Source organism: Cebus imitator, unplaced genomic scaffold, assembly GCF_001604975.1.
Source record: "Cebus imitator isolate Cc_AM_T3 unplaced genomic scaffold, Cebus_imitator-1.0 Scaffold6, whole genome shotgun sequence".
In the NCBI taxonomy this organism is placed as follows: domain Eukaryota; kingdom Metazoa; phylum Chordata; class Mammalia; order Primates; family Cebidae; genus Cebus; species Cebus imitator.
In genome coordinates, this window is record NW_016107321.1 from 6,074,281 (window position 1) to 6,095,257 (window position 20,977).

Genomic DNA, 20,977 nt, shown 5'->3' on the forward strand with positions numbered 1-20,977 from the left:
TTTTGTATTTTTAGTAGAGACGGGGTTTCACCATGTTGACCAGGATGGTCTCGATTTCTTGACCTCGTGATCCACCCGCCTCGGCCTCCCAAAGTGCTGGGAATACAGGCTTGAGCCACCACACCCGGCCCCATTCATGATAATTTTTAAAGAGCAGTTCCTGTGACTGAAGTTGTTCAATTAAAGAGAACATGTAAAGGCATCTGATATCTATTGCTGATCGCCCTCCAGAAAAGCGGTCACAGTTTCTGCTCACCCGGCAGTTTGTAAGGACGCTTGCCACTCTATACCTTGCCAACACTGAGCTCTATTACTTTTAAAATTTACTAAAGTGGTCCAAAAATAGCAGCTTGCTTTTACTTTTCACTGATTTGCCTACTGGGGAGGTTGAGCAATTTTCCCTATGTGTTGTCCAGGTCTGGTTTTATGCTTTTGTAATAAGTGGAAATTTAATAAGCTGGGATTTTTTTGTTTTGCTTTGTTTTGTTTTAGCTCCAATCCTTGTTTCTCAGAGAATGTAAATATCCCCGAAATGGAAGGCAGCACCTTTAGCAAGAAGCAATAACCAGTGGTTTTGTGGAAGCTGTTTCCTCAAATAAACGCTGCTTTAGCCTAGAGGAAACAGGTCACAATTAAATGCATACTAATTAAATCTCAGGATTATAAATTTTAAAGGTGGCTGGGTGAGGTGGCTCATGCCTGTAATCCCAGTACTTTGGGAGGCCGAGGCAGGCAGATCATGAGGTCAGGAGATTGAGATCATCCTGGCCAACATGGTGAAATCCCATCTCTACTAAAAATACAAAAATTAGCCAGGTGTGGTGGCACGTGCCTGTAATCCCAGCTACTCGGGGGACTGAGGCAGGAGAATCACCTGAACCTGGGAGACAGAGGTTGCAGGAGCTGAGATCACCCTACTGCACTCCAGCCTTGCAACAGAGCCAGACTCCGTCTTAACAAATAAATAAACAAAAATAAAAACTTAAGGGCAGAAATCAGAGAAAAACTTTAGAAAAATGGGTGAGAAGAGAGAGCCCTGCTGAATTTGCGCTATGATTTAGTTAGGAATAAATAATTATAAAATTAACATCCGTGTGTGCGTAAAATCTGATTAATACTCAAAGTTGATGAGTGTATGGGGGAATTGCATAATCTCATATGCCACTGATGGGGCTGTTAAAAACAAATTTTTGTTTTCCAACAAAAAGTCCCCAAGCAGCAAAGGGACAAAGATGGATTTACTGAGCCCACGTCTCCCTACGCCAGCACCCTGGCTCCGTTTCCAGGTGTGGATTGGCCCCGAGCAGTGAAGCTGAACCAGGCAGCATGGGTCAGGAAAACTGCTCAGTGTAGGAGCACCACACACCCTGTGGGATAGCATGAAAAGCTGCGTATGGACTCCCCAGACCCCTGGTTTAAATCAGTTCAATAGTAACCTCGGGACCTTGGCAAGTCACTGTAACCTCTGTGAACCTCAGGTCCCTCGTTCGGGAAATGGGATAACAGCATCTTCCACAACAAGATCTTTGTGAGAATGACTGAGCTGTGAAGCACCCACCTTGGGCTTTTGATAAACGATAACTATGATTAGGATTAATCCAATCACTCAGTAAACATTTATTGAGGACACTTAAGCGTCAGACACAGCTCTTGGGATAGAGTCTAGTGGGGAGGTGAGAGAGACAACCCCCAACAGCGTGTCGGGGGTGGTGAGGACATGAATTCACACAGAGCAGGTGGGGAGGGTGGGGCACGGGGAGTTCCAAAGCCTTAAAGCAAGGAACTGCATGACTCATGATGTCTGTAGAGGGAAAGATACAGAAATGCCTTGAGGTGGGATGTGTCTGGAGGTCCCACACCAGTGAGTAACCCTGCAGCTGAGTGGAAAGAATGACGGGGAGAGGACAGCTGGTGAGGTTTCAGAGCAGAGTGTGGGGCAGGTCACACAGACCCTACAGACCCTAAGGGGGTGGATCCGAGCCCACATACTTGGCTATGTATTGGTTTCTAGGGCTACAAAGACATGATTCTGGCCCTTGAAGGAGCTTAGAGTCCAATCTAGTGGGACCCTGGGCAGTTCAGTGGAAACTGGCCCACCAGCTCTCTATGAAGGCACAGCCTCATCCCAACCCCTCCACCCCTAACCCCCATCAGCCTCATGGAGGTTCAAACTGGCTGGATTCCTTGGTGTCCTCTGTCACCAAGGGTAGGGGCCAACCTTCAGGCGAGTCTTGGAAAAGCCTCCCAGAGGCTAGTGAGTGGGATTCAGGTCTTTTTAAAAGAGGCTGCACGCAGTGCTGGACCCTCTTGCCCTTCCATCCTTTCCACCATGTGAGGAAGACACTTAGACGGAGCCATCTGCGAGGAACTGTCCACCAGACACCAGTCCTGCCCCTGCCTGGAGATCTGAAACTTTCCGGTGTCTAGGACCAGGAAAAATTAATTTCTATTGTTTATCAATTACCAGTCTGTGGTATTTTGTTATCACAACATGGATGGACTAACACAACCGTTAGAGGACGCATCATGGCCCCTCACCCAAGAATCCATCTATGACACCATGTATCACAATTCTAGGCATAAACACTCAATGTTTTTTAATAAACAAATGAAGGAACAGATAAGTTGAAATGCCTACCTGTACACAGAGAATACGTTTAAAACATCACAAAGCAATCTTGAAAAAGAAGAACCAAACGGGAAGACTTACAGTATCCAACTTCAAGACTTACTACAAAGATGCAGTACTCAGGATAGTGTGGTCTCGGCATAAGGACAGTGAAGAGATCACTGGAACAGAAGAGAGAATCCAGAAAGAGATCCACCCTTATGTGGTCATGCGATTTCTAACAAAGATGCCAAAGTCACTGGGGGAAATAATAGTCTCTTTTTTTAACAAATAATACTAGATTAATTAAATATCCATATGGAGAAAAATGAGCCGCAATCTCTACTTTACACAATTCACCCACACGCAAAAGTAATGACGAGCTAGCTGGAGCACAGCCCTGAATGTAACAGCTAAACTTTTCTAAACTTCTAGATGAAAACCCAGAACGTCTTCATGACTTACAGATGGACGAGACACAGACTTAACCATAAAAGAACATGCTGATAAACCCGACTTCATCAAAATTAAAAACAACAAAAATCAAAAGACACCAATATTTATTACTCTGTTTATGAAAATGTTCACAATAAGATGTTGTAAGAAAGAAAATCCATTCTCAAAGTATAGTAAGTGTTTCCCCAAATCCCAACCTAAGTAAAATACCACTTCCAAGCCCTGTTGTCACATTCTAGTTTCTCTCACAAGCCGACAGCTCATCCTTCCCCTTGTGTACTGATGCCATCATAATCATGCCGCACATAATACGAGTACTTGGGGCCAGGCATGGTGGCTCATGCCTGTAATCCCAGCTACTCGGGAGGCTGAGGCAGGAGAATCACTTGAACCTGGGAGGCGGAAGTTGCAGTGAGCGGAGATGGTGCTACTGCACTCCAGCCTGGACAACAGAGCGAGACTTTGCCTCAAGAAAAAAAAAAAAAAAAAAAAGCATACTTGGATGAGGCACGCACGTCAGAACGGCCATGGGGGAGGTGGGTGGGTGGCCTGGTGGGTGAAGATTCCCTCCACAACACTTTTCTACCCAGGCACCATGTCCATCCTTGTAAGGCAAAAACCTCAGAAGGATGCCTTCTTCCTAACAGAGCCTCATGGCCAAACACCTGTTTGACCCATTTAAATGGAAGAATGAAAATTCTAGGCCAGGTGAGGTGGCTCATGCTTATAATCCCAGCATTCTGGGAGGTCAAGGTGGGCAGATCACTTCAGGTCAGGAGTTTGAGACCAGCCTAGCCAAAATGGGAAATCCCTCTCTACTAAAAATACAAAAATTAGCCAGACGTGGTGGCATGTGCCTGTAATCCCAGCTACTCGGGAGACTGAGACATGAGAGTCGCTTGAACCCAGGAGGCAGAGGCTGCAGTGAGCTGAATCGCACCACTGCACTCCAGCCTGGGCGACAGGGCGAGACTCCATCTCAAAAATAAAAATAAAGATGAAAATAATGAGGCTGGGCACGGTGGATCATGCCTGTAATCCCAGCACTTTGTGAGGATGAGGTGGACAGATCACCAGGTCAGGAATTTGAGACCAGTCTGGCCAACATGGTGAAACCCCGTCACTACTAAAAATACAAAAATTAGCCAGGCATAGTGGTGGGAGCCTGTAATCCCAGTTACTCGGGAGGTTGAGGCAGGAGAATTGCTTGAACTTGGGAAGCAGAGGCTGCAGTGAGCCAAGATTGTGCCGTTGCACTCCAGCCTAGGCAACAGGGTGAGACTCTGTCTCAAAATAAACAAATAAATAAATAATAATGAACAAAGTTCTACCTAGGAACACAATGTTACCAGAAAAAATCTGTCATTATGCAAACAGTACAGCACTCTGAACAGACACTGAAAACACCTCTCATCTCAAAGACCCCAGGGCTTGCATCACAGCATGAGAAATGCTGGGGATGCCAGGAAAAACAGCGTGGAATGAGCGAAGCCTTCCCCCCAGCCCGTGGTCTCTTTGTGGACCCATTACCTTGCATTCCCAATCATATTAGATCACTCCCCACCCAGAGGCTCCTCAAGACTTTGAACAGTTCTTCAGTGGCCCTTACAGAAAGACACTCTTTCCAAACAAATGCAGTATTTATATTCAGTTTATTGGATCTCTAGGAAACACCAGAATTATCAGTGAAAAATATATTAAATGGCTCAAGGCCTACTGTCAGGCATATTTCTGTGACTTCACAGTAAAATGCCTAGAACTAGTTCCTGTTTCTGCAATGAGGTGTTCCCTTAGAGTCAATGATAACTCACAGACAAAACTACAAGCTCACGCAGGGGATATCTTGAAGTTCTTAAAGAAGAAGAAACCTGGCCAGGAACAGTTGCACATACCTATAATCCCAGCACCTTGGGAGGCCAAGACAGGTGGATCATGAGGTCAGGAGGTCAAGACCAGCCTGGCCAAGATGGTGAAACCCCATCTCTACTAAAAACTACAAAAAGTAGCCAGGCAAGGTGGCAGGCGCCTGTAATCCCAGCTACTCGGGAGGCTGAGGTAGGAAAATCACTTCAACCCAGGCAGCAGAGGTTGCAGTGAGCCAAGATCATGCCACTGAACTCCAGCCTGGGCAACAGAGTGAGACTCCATCTCAAAAAAACAAAAACAAAAGCAAAAAAAAAAAAAAAAAAAAAAAAAAAGAAGAAGAAGAAGAAGAAGAAGAAACCTGAAGATGTCTTCTGTGTCATGGGGATAACAATGATTGATCTTTACCCAAGAAACTCCTGAAATTTTGTCTTTGAACAGGCCTCTTTGACAGATGGTGTAGGGATATTCAGCTTTGCTAAGCATGGCAGTGATTTTTATAACTTGTGCTATGAAGGCAAAGTGAGAAGGCACTGGAAAACATCTGCTAGTGACTATTCAATTTTTGATAACTATTACATTCTGGAAAGAATTTTTCACAATGTTGATCCCGTAAGATTTTAATCCATGAGACTGGACACACATGTGGACCGTGACACTGCCAGTGGCTTGCGTGCCTAACGCAAGGCTCCAACCACTTGGAAGAAGCTGACCAGTACCTCTTGCCCTGTTTACGCAAGTTGCAGAGTGTGACTGACTTCAGCGTTGTAGAAAGCTACAAAGCACTGGGGCGGGGCAGGGAGTGGACTGATGATAAATCTGCGGCACACCTGTAGTAACTCCGAAACACAGGCCTGAGGGTGATGTGACTTACCAAAACCTGCAGGAATCTTTAAAGAATGGAAAGATGGGCCGGGCGTGGTGGCTCACGCCTGTAATCCCAGCACTTTCGGAAGCCGAGGCAGATGGATCACCTGAGATCAGGAGTTCGAGACCAGCCTGGTCAACATGGTGAAACCCTGTCTCTACTAAAAGCACAAAAATTACCAGGCATGGTGGTGGGTGCCTGTAATCCCAGCTACTCAGGAGGCTAAGGCAAGAGAATTGCTTCTACCCAGGAGGTGGAAGTTGTAGTGAGCTGAGATCGCGCCACTGCACTCCAGTCTATTCAACAAGAGCAAGACTCCATGTCAAAAAAAAAAAAAAAATAGAAAGATGGATGACAAAATGCCTTGCCATTCTCCAAAAATAAGGACCTTCAAATAGGAGTGATCAAAATAAATGCTCGTACATTATGCTTTCAAACAAACACACATACAAAAGAGCAGTGGCATGAGACTCACGTGTCTAAAGCCTCCAGAGAATATGGCACTGGGTGCTGGACTGGATGGGAGTTTCTCTTGCTTCAACATAGGGTAAGTAGAGCCTTTAGGATCCTCTTGATTGAGAGGTTTCAGAATATCTGGTGCACTGACTTTCTGAAAAGGAAAAACAAAAATTGATATCACAGTCTGCATCCCAGTTTGGTTTTGTTCAAATGTGGTGGCTTCAGCAAGCAGACCGTGCATCTATTACTTGATGTTAATATGCAAACTTCTGAATAGGAGGACACACCGCATTTGGTACACACATGTGCATGTGCGCGCGCACGCACACACACACACACACACACACACACACACACACACACACACACACAGGGCCCAGAGACAGACAACATCCAGCTTTGGGACAGTCATGAACAGTGATGGGGTAGATTACTCATGCATTACTAAAAGTCTTTCATTTTAGCCTTAATAAATGGTCCTAGCATTTAATCACTTGACATAAAACAATTAGCCTGATAAGCAGAGTTTTAGCCCTAATATGCTTATAAAAAGGAATAAATCAAAATATGTCTCTAAATTTTCTAAAAATATTTTGTGAATAGTTGACACTTCTCTTTTACTTATTTATTTATTGAGACAGAGACTTGCTGTGTCACTCAGGCTGGAGGCTGGAGTGCAGTGACACAATGTTGGCTCACTACAGCTTCTGTCTCCTGGGTTCACGCATTTCTCCTGCCTCAGCCTCCCAAGTAGCTGGGACTATAGGCATCCGCCACCAGCTGGCTAATTTTTATATTTTTAGTAGAGATAGCGTTTCACCATGTTGGCCAGGCTTCCTCAAACTCCTGACCTCAAGCGATTCACCTCCCTCGGCCTCCCAAAGTGCTGGGATTATATGTGTGGGCCACTGCTCACAGCCAAGTTGATACTTCTATGATGTATACAGCTGTGTCTTCCAGTATGGCAGTCACTAGCCACACATGACTACTTAAACTTCAATTAACTGAAATCAAACAAAATTAACTCAGCTTCTCAGCTGCCCTAGACACATCAAAGGCTCGGTGGCCACATGCAGCCGTGGTCATTGTTTGGACAGCTCACATAAAGCTCATTCCCATCCCTGCAGAAAAGGTCCATTGGACAGTGCTCACAAAGATCAAAAAACACAAGGGGCAAGGTGGGAAAACCTCTTAATGGCTGAAAATACAAAGTTTCCAAGCAGAACTCAGAAATACAATAGTTGACCCATAGTCATAATTTTCAGAAATAAAATACTAAGTGAGAATATGACAGAACAAATGAAAGAAAAGCTTACCTTCGAGTTATTTATGCTATCCATCCCCAGAATGCCAACTTAATTCCTACAGACATTTATTTGTTAAGCAACACTATATTCACTCCATCACGCTAAATTCTGGAGGCTGGAAGAGTAGAAGGGGAGGAAGAGAGGAGAAAGAGGAGAAGATGCGAGGTCCACCCTCCAAGGGCTCAGTAGCTAGTAGGAAGACAGACACACCATTCAAACGGAAGCACCAGCCAGCTCAGTGGGAAAGAGGAAAGGGAGCGTTTCTTCAGCATGCGAGCATCTGGGGCCGGCTTGAATGGGGCTGCAATCATCTGAGAGGATGCTGAGGCTGGCTGGGGTGAGCCTGGGAGGGGAGGCCTTCCACGTGGAACAACTGGTGATGGTTAAACAGAAAGCACGTCCTAGACCTGCAGACACGTGGACAGACCACGAGCACATAGGGGATGAGTGAGGTTGTCAGAGGGAACACTAAAAGTGTGAGAGAAGTGTCAATCAAAGCCACAGCAAAGGAGCCAGAGGCTGGAAGAGCCAGCAGATCCACTGAGAGGGCTTCAAGAATGAAGGTGTTCCAAACAGAGGAAAATGGAGGAGAAAAAGCTTACCTGCAGCTAAAGAAAGGCACATTTTACATAGCTGCCCATTAAATGGGCAAATGCTAAAAATTATGAAGTTGAGTTTTACAAGATGAAAAGAGTCCTGGAGATGGATGGGGGTGATGGGTGCCCAACATTAGAAAGGTTTTCAATGCCATGAAATAGGCACTTAAAATGGCATAGATGGTAAGTTTTGTGTTATGTGTATTTATTATAAAAATTTTTGAGGAAAAAAAGGTACAAAGTTGAGTGCTGGCAAGACTGCTGGAAAATAGGTGATGCCCTGCCAGTGGTCATGTAAAGTGAGTCAGCCTCAATGGAGGACAGCTTGTCAGCATGAACTAAAAGCCCTAAAAGTAGCAGTTAAAAAGGAATAGCTGGCCAGGCACAGTGGCTCACACCTGTAATCCCAGCACTTTGGGAGGCCAAGGTGGGCAGATCACCTGAGGTCAGGAGTTCAAGATCAGTCTGGCCATTATGGTGAAACACTGTCTCTACCAAAAATACAAAAATTAGCCAGGTGTGGTGGCACGCACCTGTAGTCCCAGCTACTCAGGAGGCTGAGGCAGGAGAATCACTGGAACCCAGGAGGCGCAGGTTGCAGTAAGCCAATATCGTACCACTGCACTCCAGCCTGGGCGACAAAGTGAGATTCCATCTCAAAAAAAAAAAAAGGAAAAAGAAAGAAAATCTTCTTCCTCAGTTCCCCTCCCGAGAGATTGCCCTCCTGACGGTTTTTAGGCATCCTTCCTGTTCAACAGGTGCATGCTTTTATGGCCAATATAGGTCAATACATTCATAACATATACAGTAAAATCCCAGTGAAATGCACAGGAAAGGACAGGTAAGAATCCACATCTTGAGGAATCCTGGCCCAGATGCTTAAGTGAGCACTTTTGAAGGCGTGTTTTCAGAGCATGTGGTTCAAACTTAACAGTCAGAGAAGTGGTGTGGAAAATATCCTGAGCTGTTTTCTTGGTTTACACCCCCAAGTCCCCGCGTGGTTTAAAGGAGGGAGGATCACCTGAGCCTAGGAGTTCGAGACCAGTCTGGGCAACACGGTGAAACCTCATCTCTAGAAAAAAATACAAAAATTAGCTGGGTGGAGTGGTATACTCCAGTAGTCCCAGCTACTTGGGGGGGCTGAGGTGGGAGGATCGCTTGAGCCCAGGAGGTCGAGGCTGCAATGAGCCATGTTAGTGCCACTGCACTCCAGCCTGGGTGACAAAGTGAGACCCTGTCTCCAAGCAAAAAATAAGGAAAGCTACCTACTACTTCTGTGCTTCAATGTAGCCATTTGCAAGGTGGGCACCAACATCCCCTACTTCCAAAGCAAGGGCACCATGCTCTATCATTAACGCTGGCAAGATGCTGCAACACGTTCTGATGAAAATGAGAGGAATATTGGTGAGCTCCGCAGCTAAGGCATGTGAACTGCCGTCTGACGAATGTTTTGTTTAAACATGTACTCCTGGGCCAGGGCGGTGGCTGACACCTGTAATCCCAGCACTTTGGGAGGCTGAGGCAGGAGGATCAATTGAGCTCAGGAGTTTGAGACCAGCCTAGGCAACACAGCAAAGCCTGTATCTACTAAAAATCAAAAAATTAGACAGGTATGGTGGTACATGCCTGTAATCCTATCCACCCAGGAGGCTGAGGCATGAGAATCACGTGAACCGGGAGGCAGAGGTTGCAGTGAGCTGAGATTGTGCCGCTGCACTCCAGCCTGGGCAACAGAGTGAGACTCTGTCTCAAAAACAAATAAAGACATACTCCTTATATTTCAACCCACTAGTTATTTAGCATTTATAGATCACACTATGATGGCTGAGTACTTTATAAACATTTGGCTAAATTGTCCCTTAAAACAGCCATATCTGCCTGGGCGTGGTGGCTCACACCTGTAACCCCAGTACTTTGGGAGGCCTAGGTGAGAGGACCGCTTGAGCCCAGCAGTTTGAGACCAGCCTGGGCAACATAGTGAGACCTCATCTTTCCTAAAAATAAAATATATCAGCCAGGCATGGTGCCACGTCCCTGTAGTCTCAGCTACGTGGAAGGCTGAGGTGGGAGGATCGACTGAGCCTGGGAGATCAAGGCTACAGTGACCCATGATAGCACCACTGCACTCCAGCCTGGGACAGAACAAGACTCAGTCTCAAAACGAAACAAAGAAACCAACCAACCCAGCCACATCCTCAATTAAGGTGGGAGAGAGAAGTCCCGCAGAAAGCTGTAAGCATGTCCTGCCAAGAGCGTGGCTGAGAGGTGGACACAGGCATACAACGTCCACTGGATGGGCTGTCTCCCCACCGCCTCCCCCGCACCCACCACTTTTGTCCCTGAGTTCCCTTGGCCCATCAGACAACCCTGGTCAGACTCTGAGCCACGTGCCCGGGCAGGCTCTGGGCCATGTGCACATGCAGCAGGGGAGGGGCCGTGCCAAGGACCCACAGGCCATCCTCAGGCAGAACGCCACAAGCCCAGCCTGCGGTATGTGGGATGCGCCACCACACAGAACATCACAGTGCAAATGAGAAATGCATCCCAGCTCTGCGACATGGGCAGGGTGTGGTTGGTTTCTGGAGCAGGCTCCACCTAGCTATTGGTCATCTCTGTGCCCCAGTGTCCCATCTTTAATGGGGACAGGAACAGTGCAAGCCTCACAAGGCTGTCTTAAGGATGACAAAGTCTAAATATAAAGACCTCTACAGGGCATTACGCCAAGAACAATGCCAGGCCCCTGGTTAGCCCGAAGTCTGTGTCAGCCTCTGAGTGGTTTCCTATGACTCAGGCGAGTAAGAAAATTACTCATACTCCCACAATCCCCTTCCTGAACGCTCTTTTTCAGCAGTCCTCATTTGTCCTTCTTATGTGAACATAGAGTTTAGAAGTCAGAGTCAAATCCCGGGTCTGTTCCTGGCTCTATCTTTCATTCACTATGTGACGTTAGACACGCTGGTTAACTTCTCACTAAAACTCAACTTCTTTTAATTTTTTTTTTTCTTTTTTGAGATGGAGTTTCATTCTTGTCACCCAGGCTGGACTGCAATGGGGCGATCTCGGCTTTCTGCAGCCTCCACCTCCTGGGTTCAAGTGATTCTCCTGCCTCAGCCTCCTGAGTAGCTGAGATTACAGGAGCCTGCCATCACGCCCAACTAATTTTTGTATTTTGAGTAGACAGGGTTTTGCCATGTTGGCGAGGCTGGAGTCGAACTCCCTACCTCAAGTAATCCACCTACCTCAACCTCTCAAAGTGCTGGGATTACAGGCATGAGCCAAAATGCCTGGCCAGTTTTTAAATTTTTTTTTTTTTTTTTTTTTTTTTTAGGAGTCTTGCTCTGTCACCAGGTGCCAGGCTAGAGTGCAGTGGCGCGATCTCGGCTCAATGCAACCTCCGCCTCCCGGGCTCAAGCAATTCTCCTGCCTCAGCCTCCCAAGTAGCTGGGATTACAGGTGCGCACTACCACGCCCAGCTAATTTTTGTATTTTTAGTAGAGATGGGGTTTCACCATGTTGGCCAGGATGGTCTCAATCTCTTGACCTCGTGATCCGCCCGTCTCAGCCTCCCAAAGTGCTGGGATTATAGGCGTGAGCCACAGCGCCCGGCATTTTAAATTTTTTATTATTATTATTATTTGAGACAGGGTTTCATTGTGTCACCCAGGCTGGAGTGCCGTGTTGAAATCATGACTCACTGTAGCCTTGACTTCCCGGGCTCAAGTGATCCTCCCACTCAGTCTCTCAAGTAGCTAGGATTATAGGCTTGCATCACCATACCTGGCCAATATTCGTATTTTTGTAGAGACAGGGTTTCCCCATATTGCCCAGGCTGGTCTCGAACTCCTTGGCTTAGGCAATCTGCCCAGCTCAGCTTCCCAAAGTTCTGGGATTACAGGCATAAGCTACCCTGCTCGGCCGATCTTTACCATGGGAGGAACAATATCTATCTCGGTATTTTTGTAATAGTTAAATGTGATAAAGTAGGTAAGAAAAAAACGCTGTCACCATGTGGGGCACACAGAGCTTCAGAAGTGGCTGCTCACCTTCCCTTCTGCCTGTTTCAACAGGAGAAGGAGTGATCCCTGGAGGGAGTTCGGATGGCACTTCTGTAGACCCCGGGAAGCTGGCATGAGCTGACACTTGTTTGTGTTTTAGAATTTCAAACACCTGCCAAATACATTTCAAACCGTCTAGAACCTCGCTCCTAAAGTGTGGTCTGCGAACCTCATAACATAGACTTCGCCAGATCCCAGGAGCTCACCAAAAATGCAATCTGAGGTTCCTCATCTCATGCCCAACTCGCAGCTACTGGTTTGGAATCTGTATTTTAAGAGCCCCAGTAGGGCCATATGCGGTGGTTCACGCCTGTAATCCCACCACTTTGTGAGGCTGAGGCAGGCGGATCACCTGAGGTTGGGAGTTCAAGATCAGCCTGACCAACTTGGAAAAATCCCGTTTCTAATACAAAAATTAGCTGGGCACCTGTAATCCCGCTACTCAGGAGGCTGAGGCAGGAGAATCACTTGAACCCAGGTGGCGGAGGTTGCAGTGAGCTGAGATCGCACCACTGCACTCCTGCCCCGGTGACTCCCATACTCATAAGAGCTGGGAATCACTGCACCAGAGTTCAGTCCACTTTTGGCTATACAACCTTGGGCATGTGACTGAATCTCTCTAAGCCCCCATTTCTTTACATGTAAAATGATGCTGCATGCAATACCTACCTGAGAGGGTGCTTATAAAGACAAATGAGATCGTCTACTTAAGCTTTTAGTACAGAGTCCAGCACATCATAGTAAATGCTGGCAATTTAGATAAAATTTTTAGATGATTTAGATAGCAAATCAGATACATTATCTCATGACATGCTCATAAAAACCCAGTGTTGTGGACAGAACAGGTGTTAATGATCATCTTCATTTTACAGAGGGGACACTGGGCTCCAGTGGGAAGCAGGACGTGAACTCTCAAGATGGTACATGCAAGTTCCAGCAGGAGAGGGGGGCTGACCTCACACCCTCGCCCAAAGGACCGTCTGCCGGGGGCAGCTTGAGTGGAGTCCACAGCAGCAGAGAAGGGACACCGGTTCTGTCCAGCCGACCAGGGCAGTCACATCAACTCTGCAAGGCACAGTGGGTGGTACCTGGCCAGCCAAGGCACCTCAGCTGACCGAGAATGCAGCCTTTCCCATCCTAAGATTGGCTTTCTCTCATACCCGAAGCATTTGCTCCAGGCTGGGTTAGTCCCGGTGGAAAGGTGGGATAATTATTTCCCTAGAACCTTTATTAGGGGAGCTCTCACTTGCGGTATGGACAGCGTAGGAAGAGTGCCCTGCAGGCTTGCTCATATCTTTATGTTTTCAGTGGCTTCCATCAGAGGCCAGGACAGATTTTAGCCAAAGGCTGCGGGTCTGGCAGGCTCCAGGGCTAACTTGGCAGGTGTGGGCCCAGCAGGAAGCCCCTGGGCTTTGGTATGGCCTTGAAGCCGGCAGGGAGCTCTGTGGACAGAGAGGAGCCTCAGGGGCTTGCGATTAGGTGGAGGCCTTTTCCTGTCTGAATGGTTTTCCAGACTGACCTTGAATCCTGACCTGCCTTGGGCCAGACCTGCCCACATAGCGGAGCTGACTGATAATTGTGTTTTTCTAACAGCTTACTGTTTTTCCACAAAACAAAAGAAAACATAAATATACAGAGAAGGCAAGCTAGAAAGTCCTGTGGGACAACATGAAGGTGATCGGCACGGAGGCCTTGCGGGGCTCAGGGTACCCTGGTGGTGACGTTGACCGCCGTATCAGACTGGCTCCGTCTCTCTGTCTGGCCCGAACACTGCCCGGGGCCCGTGGTAAGAAGATGCTTCTCAGAAGTCATGTCATTCTGGGACTTGGAGAGCTCTAAAAAAGCAAACACAAGGGTTGACGGGTGGGAACACGCAGCTTTGCTGACTTGTGGGAGCCTCTTCTGGGGCTCCCTGAACCCACAGACAGTGGGTCTCAAGGTCCCAAGGGAGCAAGGCATGGAGGAGCAAGGGAGATACATCCCCCACCAAGTGCAGAGGCACCGGGGGCAGGGGGGTGGCAGACACTGGGTGCTGGACTAGGGCAAGAGAGGGCTGGCTTCCTTCCAGGTCCCACTGAGGTCACCCAGGTCACGGTCAGGGTGAGAGTTGAAGGGAAACCTTCCACCCAAGCTCCTCTGCACTCCGAGTCACACATATGCGTGCACACTCGTCCAAAGACGAAGACAGCAGCCTACCACACAAGCCGGCTTTCTAGGAGTTCCTTACAAAGATGTTACAATTAACACCATGTGACTCTTTGAAGAGAGGTAAAAATGAGATTTGGGGTGTCCTCATAACAATGATAGTAAGCAAACCCTGAAAAGATGGCTCTAAAAAATGTGTTTCATTTTTACAGTATAATCGCGGCCGAGAATAAGGATGAATAAAGCTGGAAGGAAGGACACCGCAGACAGAAGTGAGAAAACCGCCTTAAAGACGGCGTCCTTTTCCCCTGAGAATCCCGTTCCTCCAAACGCGAACCTTAAAACTGTCTCTAGAGCTGTGCTGCCAGTAGACAAACAATACAAGCCACATATGTAATTTTAAATATTATAGTGGCCGCCCGCACTGCCTCCCTCTCCCCACCCGCCGCACGTACTAAGGAAGGCTCACAACCCACTGCGCTCGCTTCGCCGCCCCATGTCTAGCTAGCCCAGTGTCTGCCGCGCCTTGGCCAAGGCCTCAACAGACCATACCAAAACGCCATCTCAAATGGAACGTGCCATGGAAACCATGATGTTTACATTTCACAAATTTGCTGGGGATAAAGGCTGCTTAACAAAGGAGGACCTGAGAGTACTCATGGAAAAGGAGTTCCCTGGATTTTTGGAAAATCAAAAAGACCCTCTGGCCGTGGACAAAATAATGAAGGACCTGGACCAGTGCAGAGACGGCAAAGTGGGCTTCCAGAGCTTCTTTTCCCTAATTGCGGGCCTCACCATTGCATGCAATGACTATTTTGTAGTACACATGAAACAAAAGGGAAAGAAGTAGGCAGAAACGAGGAATTCCCCTGGCCCTGATAAAAGTTGTCCCAAAGGGTCACTTAAGGAATCTGCCCCACAGCTTCCCCCAAATAAGGATTTCATGAGCAGATCAGGACCCTTAGCAAGTGTACAAATAAAATCTAACTCCCATTTGATGAGCAGAGAAAAAAAGTTAAATGCCAGACAAGCTTTTGATTTTTGTATTGTCTGCATCCCCTTGCCCTCAATAAATAAGTTCTTTTTTAGTTCTGAAAAAAAAAATATTATAGTGGCCACATTTAAAAAGTAAAAAGAAACAGGTAACATTAAGTCTATTTTATTTATTTTTGAGATGAAGTCTTGCTCTGTCACCAGGCTGGAGTACAATGATATGATCTCTGCTCACCGCTCATCACTTGCCTCTTGGGTTCAAGTGATTCTCCTACCTCAGCCTCCCAAGTAGCTGGGATTACAGGCGCCTGCCACCACACCCAGCTATTTTTTGCATTTTTAGTAGACACAGGGTTTCACCATGTTGGCCAGGCTGGTCTCGAACTCCTGAGTTCAAGTGATCCACCCACCTCGGCCTCCCAAAGTGCTGGGATTACAGGCATGAGCCACCAAACACGGCCAAATTAATTTTAATCCTGTATTTAGTTTAACACAATATAGCCAAAATATTATTAAAACATGTCATCAATATTAAAATTATCCATGAAATATTTTACCTTTGTTTTATTCCAAGCCTCTGAGACTCAGTGTGTTTCAATTTGGTAGTGCATCTTGCAGCCATATTTCAGGGGCTCAAGAGCAACACGTGCTTAGAGGCCACTGCAATGGATAGCATGGCTCTCAGCCCCTCTGGCTGGCCTGAGATTCACTCCTCGGGATGTTATATTGCATGAGTCCTCTGTCCTCTCACTATTTATTAGTTCTCTCCCACCTGCACTGCCCAGGAGTGAGTCTTACAGTGTCTTTCCTCTAGAGAGGGAAATTCAACACAGGCACCCCGAAACTGCTGGGTTGTCCAGCTTTTCCACCAGGATGCCTCCTAGCCTCCCCTGAGAGCAATGCCATCCCCACATCCTCAAGGCGACCAGCCAGAAACACTGGGGTGTCTTTTTAAGGCCGGCAGCTCCCAAGGCACTAGCACGCACCAGGTCCTCAAAGTGGACAAAGTAAAAGACGTGCTCAGATGGCCAGTCCCAGCCTGGACTGTGAGGCTGTAAGGGGCTCTGATTTCTAAGCCCTAAGGAGGAACTAGTCCCCCAGCAATCTCTTAGTGCCCACCCCAAAGCCTGGGCCTATTTTGGCCATTTAAAGTTCAGAGGCAAGGGGAGAGGATGAGCCTTCCTGAGAATCTGGGCTCTAAGGAATAGGCTTACAGGTCAGTATTAATGGGGGACAAAGGATAAGGAAGAGAAAGAAATGCAGGTTGCTCCTGAGCAAGACCAGTTTTCTCATTTCCCCTTCCTCCTTCTAAGGGGGACTACAATGCTGACATCTTTTAGAAATGTACTGATCATAGACAGGGTTCAATCACTCATTTCTTCCTGCTGGTTTGACTTCATTGGGCAGCATCAGCAGCCAGAGGTCATAATTCCGGGTCAGCTTTCAAAATCCCTCACGGACAAGGCCTCCCTTCAGCGCCTGGCCCAGCGTAAAGTTTGGGCCCTCCCCAGCCTCTGCCTGCAGACCTCAAGTGCCAATCTGACTTCCTCCCCTCGGAATGAGGCTCCCCTCAGCACCCACTTCCGTGGGGAAACAGGCAGCCAAAAAGATCACAGGGCATAAGAAGAGCTCAAAACCCAAAGAAACCAGAGTCAGTGCCTACAGGATGCCATATGTCCTGTGGCAGAGATGGGAGGAGGGCGTATGTGGTCACGTGTCCTGTCCATATACAACTAGGGGAAGCATTCGGGAAAGGCCAGAGGCCAAGCTTCACTCCCAGGAGCCAGAAAGCTGGGGTTCTCTCTCTCTGCCTGTGGGGTGAGGGAGGGAGGGAGAGAGAGAGTGTGTGTGTGTGTGTGTGTGTGTGTGTCTGCGCACACACACATGTGCATGCAGGTTATGAGGTTTCAGTCACTTCCCATATCTGAGAAGGGATGCTTGCTGCTTTGCTCTTGTGAATCCCCCCATACCCCACCCAGGAACCAGCTCTAGTTGTCCACCTGGGTGTTACACTGGTTAGCCTCAAGCATGTGAGCAGGTGCACAGGCCAGGCTTTCGGGTGGCTGTTGGACAGCTGTGAGCATATCCAGTGCACCTGTGTGTAGGGCTGGGGCGTCCAGGAAGGCACCTGTGTGCTGACGTGTGTGTCCCACTTCTCTGGATTTCGGTGGCTGAGGGATGACAGGGTCGGGGCTAACTCCAAGGCACTGATCCTACAGTGGCAGTGGTGGCAGACAATTCACAGAAGCCACATAGACTTGGAGAAGGGCTGTGCATCTAGAAAGACATACAGAGAAGGGTGGACTAGCACCTACTAGGTATGGGTGGGAAAATAGCACCCGCAAGAGGACAGGCAGCCGGGACAGCTGGAAAGTCCATTCCAGGCCGAGGGGCACAGAGCGGGGGTACTGTCAGATGGCCCAGCAGGCTGGGAGCAGTGATTTTTAAGCCACCAAGTGCTCTTGGCAAACAGGCCCATGAAATTCAGTTGCTTCCTCCCTCTGAACACGAAAGGAACGGATCGTTGCAGAGACAGTCACTGTTTCTGCTCACCTGAAGAGCAGCACTTTGATGTCCATTGTTATCATGTGACAGCTGAGACAAGGTTCATGAGGAATTCAGACAACTAAAGTCATAAAAAGAGACTGCCTCAGAGTCGAGAGCAGCACTGAGACCATCTGCATGCAACTGCAGAAAAGTGGATGATGAAGAGAAGCAAGCAGAAACACAGTGAAAGAGAAATCTGTGCCTAAGGACCCTTGAGCCCACTAAGGGCATTTTCTAAACAACTGACCGGCCCTGGGCGTCTTAGGAGGCATGAGAAAGGGCCAGTTCTCTGGGACTTGTATTTTAAGATAAGCAGAGAAAAAAGTGTCTGAGCAAAAAGAACACTGAAAGACACAAGATTCCAAGTGGAAGTGGTTCTGGGTTACGTGCATCTGCTGATCACAGGATTAGTGCTAACTGAAGAAAATACAGTTACCCAGGAGAAAAGGAGAAAGGCGAAGTAATTCCATGCAGATGATAGACATTGGGCCCCAACGGCCTGAAAGCTTCTGGTTTTAGGTTCCCTGAAATTGTACCTTTTTTTTTGAGACGGAGTCTTGCTCTGTCGCCCAGGCTGGAGTGCAGGGGTGTGATCTTGGCTCACTGCAACCTCCACCTCCTGGGTTCAAGTGATTCTCCTGCCTCAGCCTTCACAGTAGCTGGGACTACAGGCACTCGCCATCATGCCCGGCTAATTTTTGTATTTTTAGTGGGGACGGGGTTTCACCACGTTGGCCAAGCTGCTCTCAAACTCCTGATTTCAAGTGATCCACCCACCTTTTGGCCTCCCAAAGTGTTGGGATTACAGGTATGAGCCACCAAGCCTGGCCCTGAAATTGTATCTTTACACTTTCTCTGTTGGTTCTCAGGGAAGTCTAAGCTCCTTTGCCCATGATGCTGAGCTGGGCAGGTTTTGGCAAGAGTAGGGGAAACTGAGCCAGCCTTGTGGACTGAAATGGCATTTCCCTACCCACAAGGAACCAGACGCCTGCTCTGCTGGGAAAGAGACAAAGGTCTGGGTGCTGCAGCTTTCCCCAGGGTCCAGAGACAAAGTGAGTGGCCTGAGGGACAGTGCCCACCAAGGTCACCAGCCAGGCCCTGGCCAGTGGGCTCAGCTGGCCTGGAGGTGGTGGGAAAACACATCACGAAGCATGCACTTACTTTTCACGTGGGTGGCAAGAGACAGAAACAAATTTTCCACGGACTTATTAAATCCTCTAAACTGACCAAGTTCCTGTAACTAAAACAGAGACAGAAGGAGAGAATGAGAGTTATGCTCAATGACTTGTGTTTGCCTCAGCAGTGCCCAGGCTGCCAACCCCAAAACACTGGCCTGTGGGTGTGTGGGCGTGGTGCTTGGGGTACAGGTGGGTGTGGTGTATGTACGCAGGCCTGGAGGGGATGCCAGTCTTCCCCAGGGCTTGGCATCCTCTTTACTCAGCGTCTCTCCTGCTTTTGACATTCACATCGAAGGAGCATCATCAACGGGTTGTTGACAAGATGTCAAGTACCCCTTGGAAATGATGCCTGGCATTTCACTGGCTCAAAGACTGTACTCAAGGAAATTACTACTTGTTTACCCTCTTTTCTCCTGTAGCCCTACCCCAACTCTCTGCAGAAGGGATGTCAACAGAGGCAGAATGCGGGTGCCACAGGGCAGGACAATGGCAAAAGCTGCAAGGTGACCAGCCAAGAGCTGAGGGGCTCCATTTCCCGAAGCAGAAGAGAAGAAAAAGGAGATCAAACAACAGAAAGGAGATCGCTTCCCTCTCCGGGTCCCATCCATTCATCCATCCATCCACCCATCTAGCCACCAAACATCCATCCATCTTACCATCCATCCAATCATCCATCTGACCAATAAATACATCTTGAGCATGTAGGTACTGGAACAACTCTGGAGAATTTACAATTTCAAGGAAAAAGCAGAGCAGGATTTTGAAGGTCACCCCAGAGTCTCAGTTGGAAATGGAAAAAAAACGTATGTGATTCTTCTCCCTTATTAGCATTATATATTTTGGGGTTTGGATCACAATCTCAAAGACACGGTCTCAAATGCCATCACCACAAATGTTGAAAGATCAACACAAAATCCCTAAAGTTTAAATCCCTAAAGATTAAAATCCCTGAAATCTAAATTCCTAACATCGAAAACCCACAAAATCACAATTACAGGATAGTTGCATCACATTGGGGGGAACTGTTACCTTGTTACCATCTTTATTAAATTAAGTATGACTTAAGAAGATCCTGTGGGTACTAGATTGACAGGAGGTAGATTCATGGGCTTAATTAATGACACCTTAATTTTAGGCATCCATTTGACTGGATTCAGGAATATTTAGAAACCTGGTAAGGCATTATTCTGGGTGTGTCTGTGAGGGTGTTGTCAGAGGAGATTAGTGTGAGTCTGAGATGATTAGGTTAGAAAGATCTGCCCTCAATATCAGCAGGCACCATCCACTCAACCAGGGGCCCAAAGAGAACAAATACAGAAAGTGAATTGGTGTCTGAGTGCTGGAACACACTTTTCTTCTGCTGCCTTGGACATCAGAACTCCAGGCTGACTGGCCATTGGACTCCACGACTTAGACCAGAGGCTCCCTGGGTCCTGAGTCTTTGCATTGGGAGTTATATTATCAGAGGTGTGTGAACCACAGCAACTCCATCTTGAATAGGGGCTAGGTAAAATGAGGCTGAGACCTACTGGGCTGCACTCCCAGGTGATTACTTATTCTAAGTCACAGGACTAGACAGGAGGCGAGCACAAGACACACATCATAAAGACCTTGCTGATAAAACAGGTTGCAGTAAAGAAGCCAGCTAAAGCCCACCAAAGACAACCTGGTGACCTGAGTGAACTCTGGTCATCCTCACTGCTACACTCCCACCAGCGCCATGACAGTTTACAAATGCCATGGCAACGTCAGGAAGTTACCCTGTATAATCTAAAAAGGGGAGTATGAATAATCCACCCTCTGTTTAGTATATCATTGAGAAATAACCATAAAAATGGGCAACCAGCAGCCCTCAGGGCTGTTCTGTCAATGGAGTAGCCATTCTTTTTTTTTTTTTTTTTT

General features: G+C 47.6%; 2 protein-coding genes and 1 pseudogene across 12 annotated transcripts in view; 2 read left to right on the plus strand and 1 right to left on the minus strand.

The window, feature by feature from the left end:
• SYTL3 (synaptotagmin like 3) overlaps positions 1–20,977 on the minus strand; it is a 113,600-nt gene that overhangs the window by 28,945 nt on the left and 63,678 nt on the right. For 9 of the 11 annotated variants that reach the window (XM_037741845.1, XM_037741855.1, XM_037741866.1 and 6 more), the window contains 3 exons: positions 19,059–19,137; positions 13,923–14,047; positions 6,271–6,405 (listed from right to left, as the gene is read on the minus strand). In XM_037741845.1, the coding sequence (XP_037597773.1) occupies positions 6,271–6,405; positions 13,923–14,047; positions 19,059–19,137 (339 nt within the window). The remainder of the gene's footprint in view (positions 1–6,270; positions 6,406–13,922; positions 14,048–19,058; positions 19,138–20,977) is intronic. The other 2 variants (XM_017538402.2, XM_037741861.1) reach the window with 2 other exon arrangements.
• Positions 4,432–6,179, plus strand: LOC108311129 (annotated as a pseudogene).
• Positions 14,593–15,461, plus strand: LOC108310590 (protein S100-A10-like). Its single transcript, XM_037742259.1, has 2 exons — positions 14,593–14,724; positions 14,866–15,461. The coding sequence occupies exons 1-2, from the start codon at positions 14,593–14,595 to the stop codon at positions 15,205–15,207; spliced, it is 474 nt and encodes a 157-aa protein (XP_037598187.1). The 3' UTR covers positions 15,208–15,461.

Excerpts from the sequence above, each read along its gene's own strand:
- LOC108310590 (XM_037742259.1), top strand. The coding sequence starts at position 14,593 with ATGAATAAAGCTGGAAGGAAGGACACCGCAGACAGAAGTGAGAAAACC. Across the intron at positions 14,725-14,865 it reads TCTCTAGAGCTGTGCTGCCA|CCCAGTGTCTGCCGCGCCTT; the intron begins GTAGACAAACAA and ends ATGTCTAGCTAG.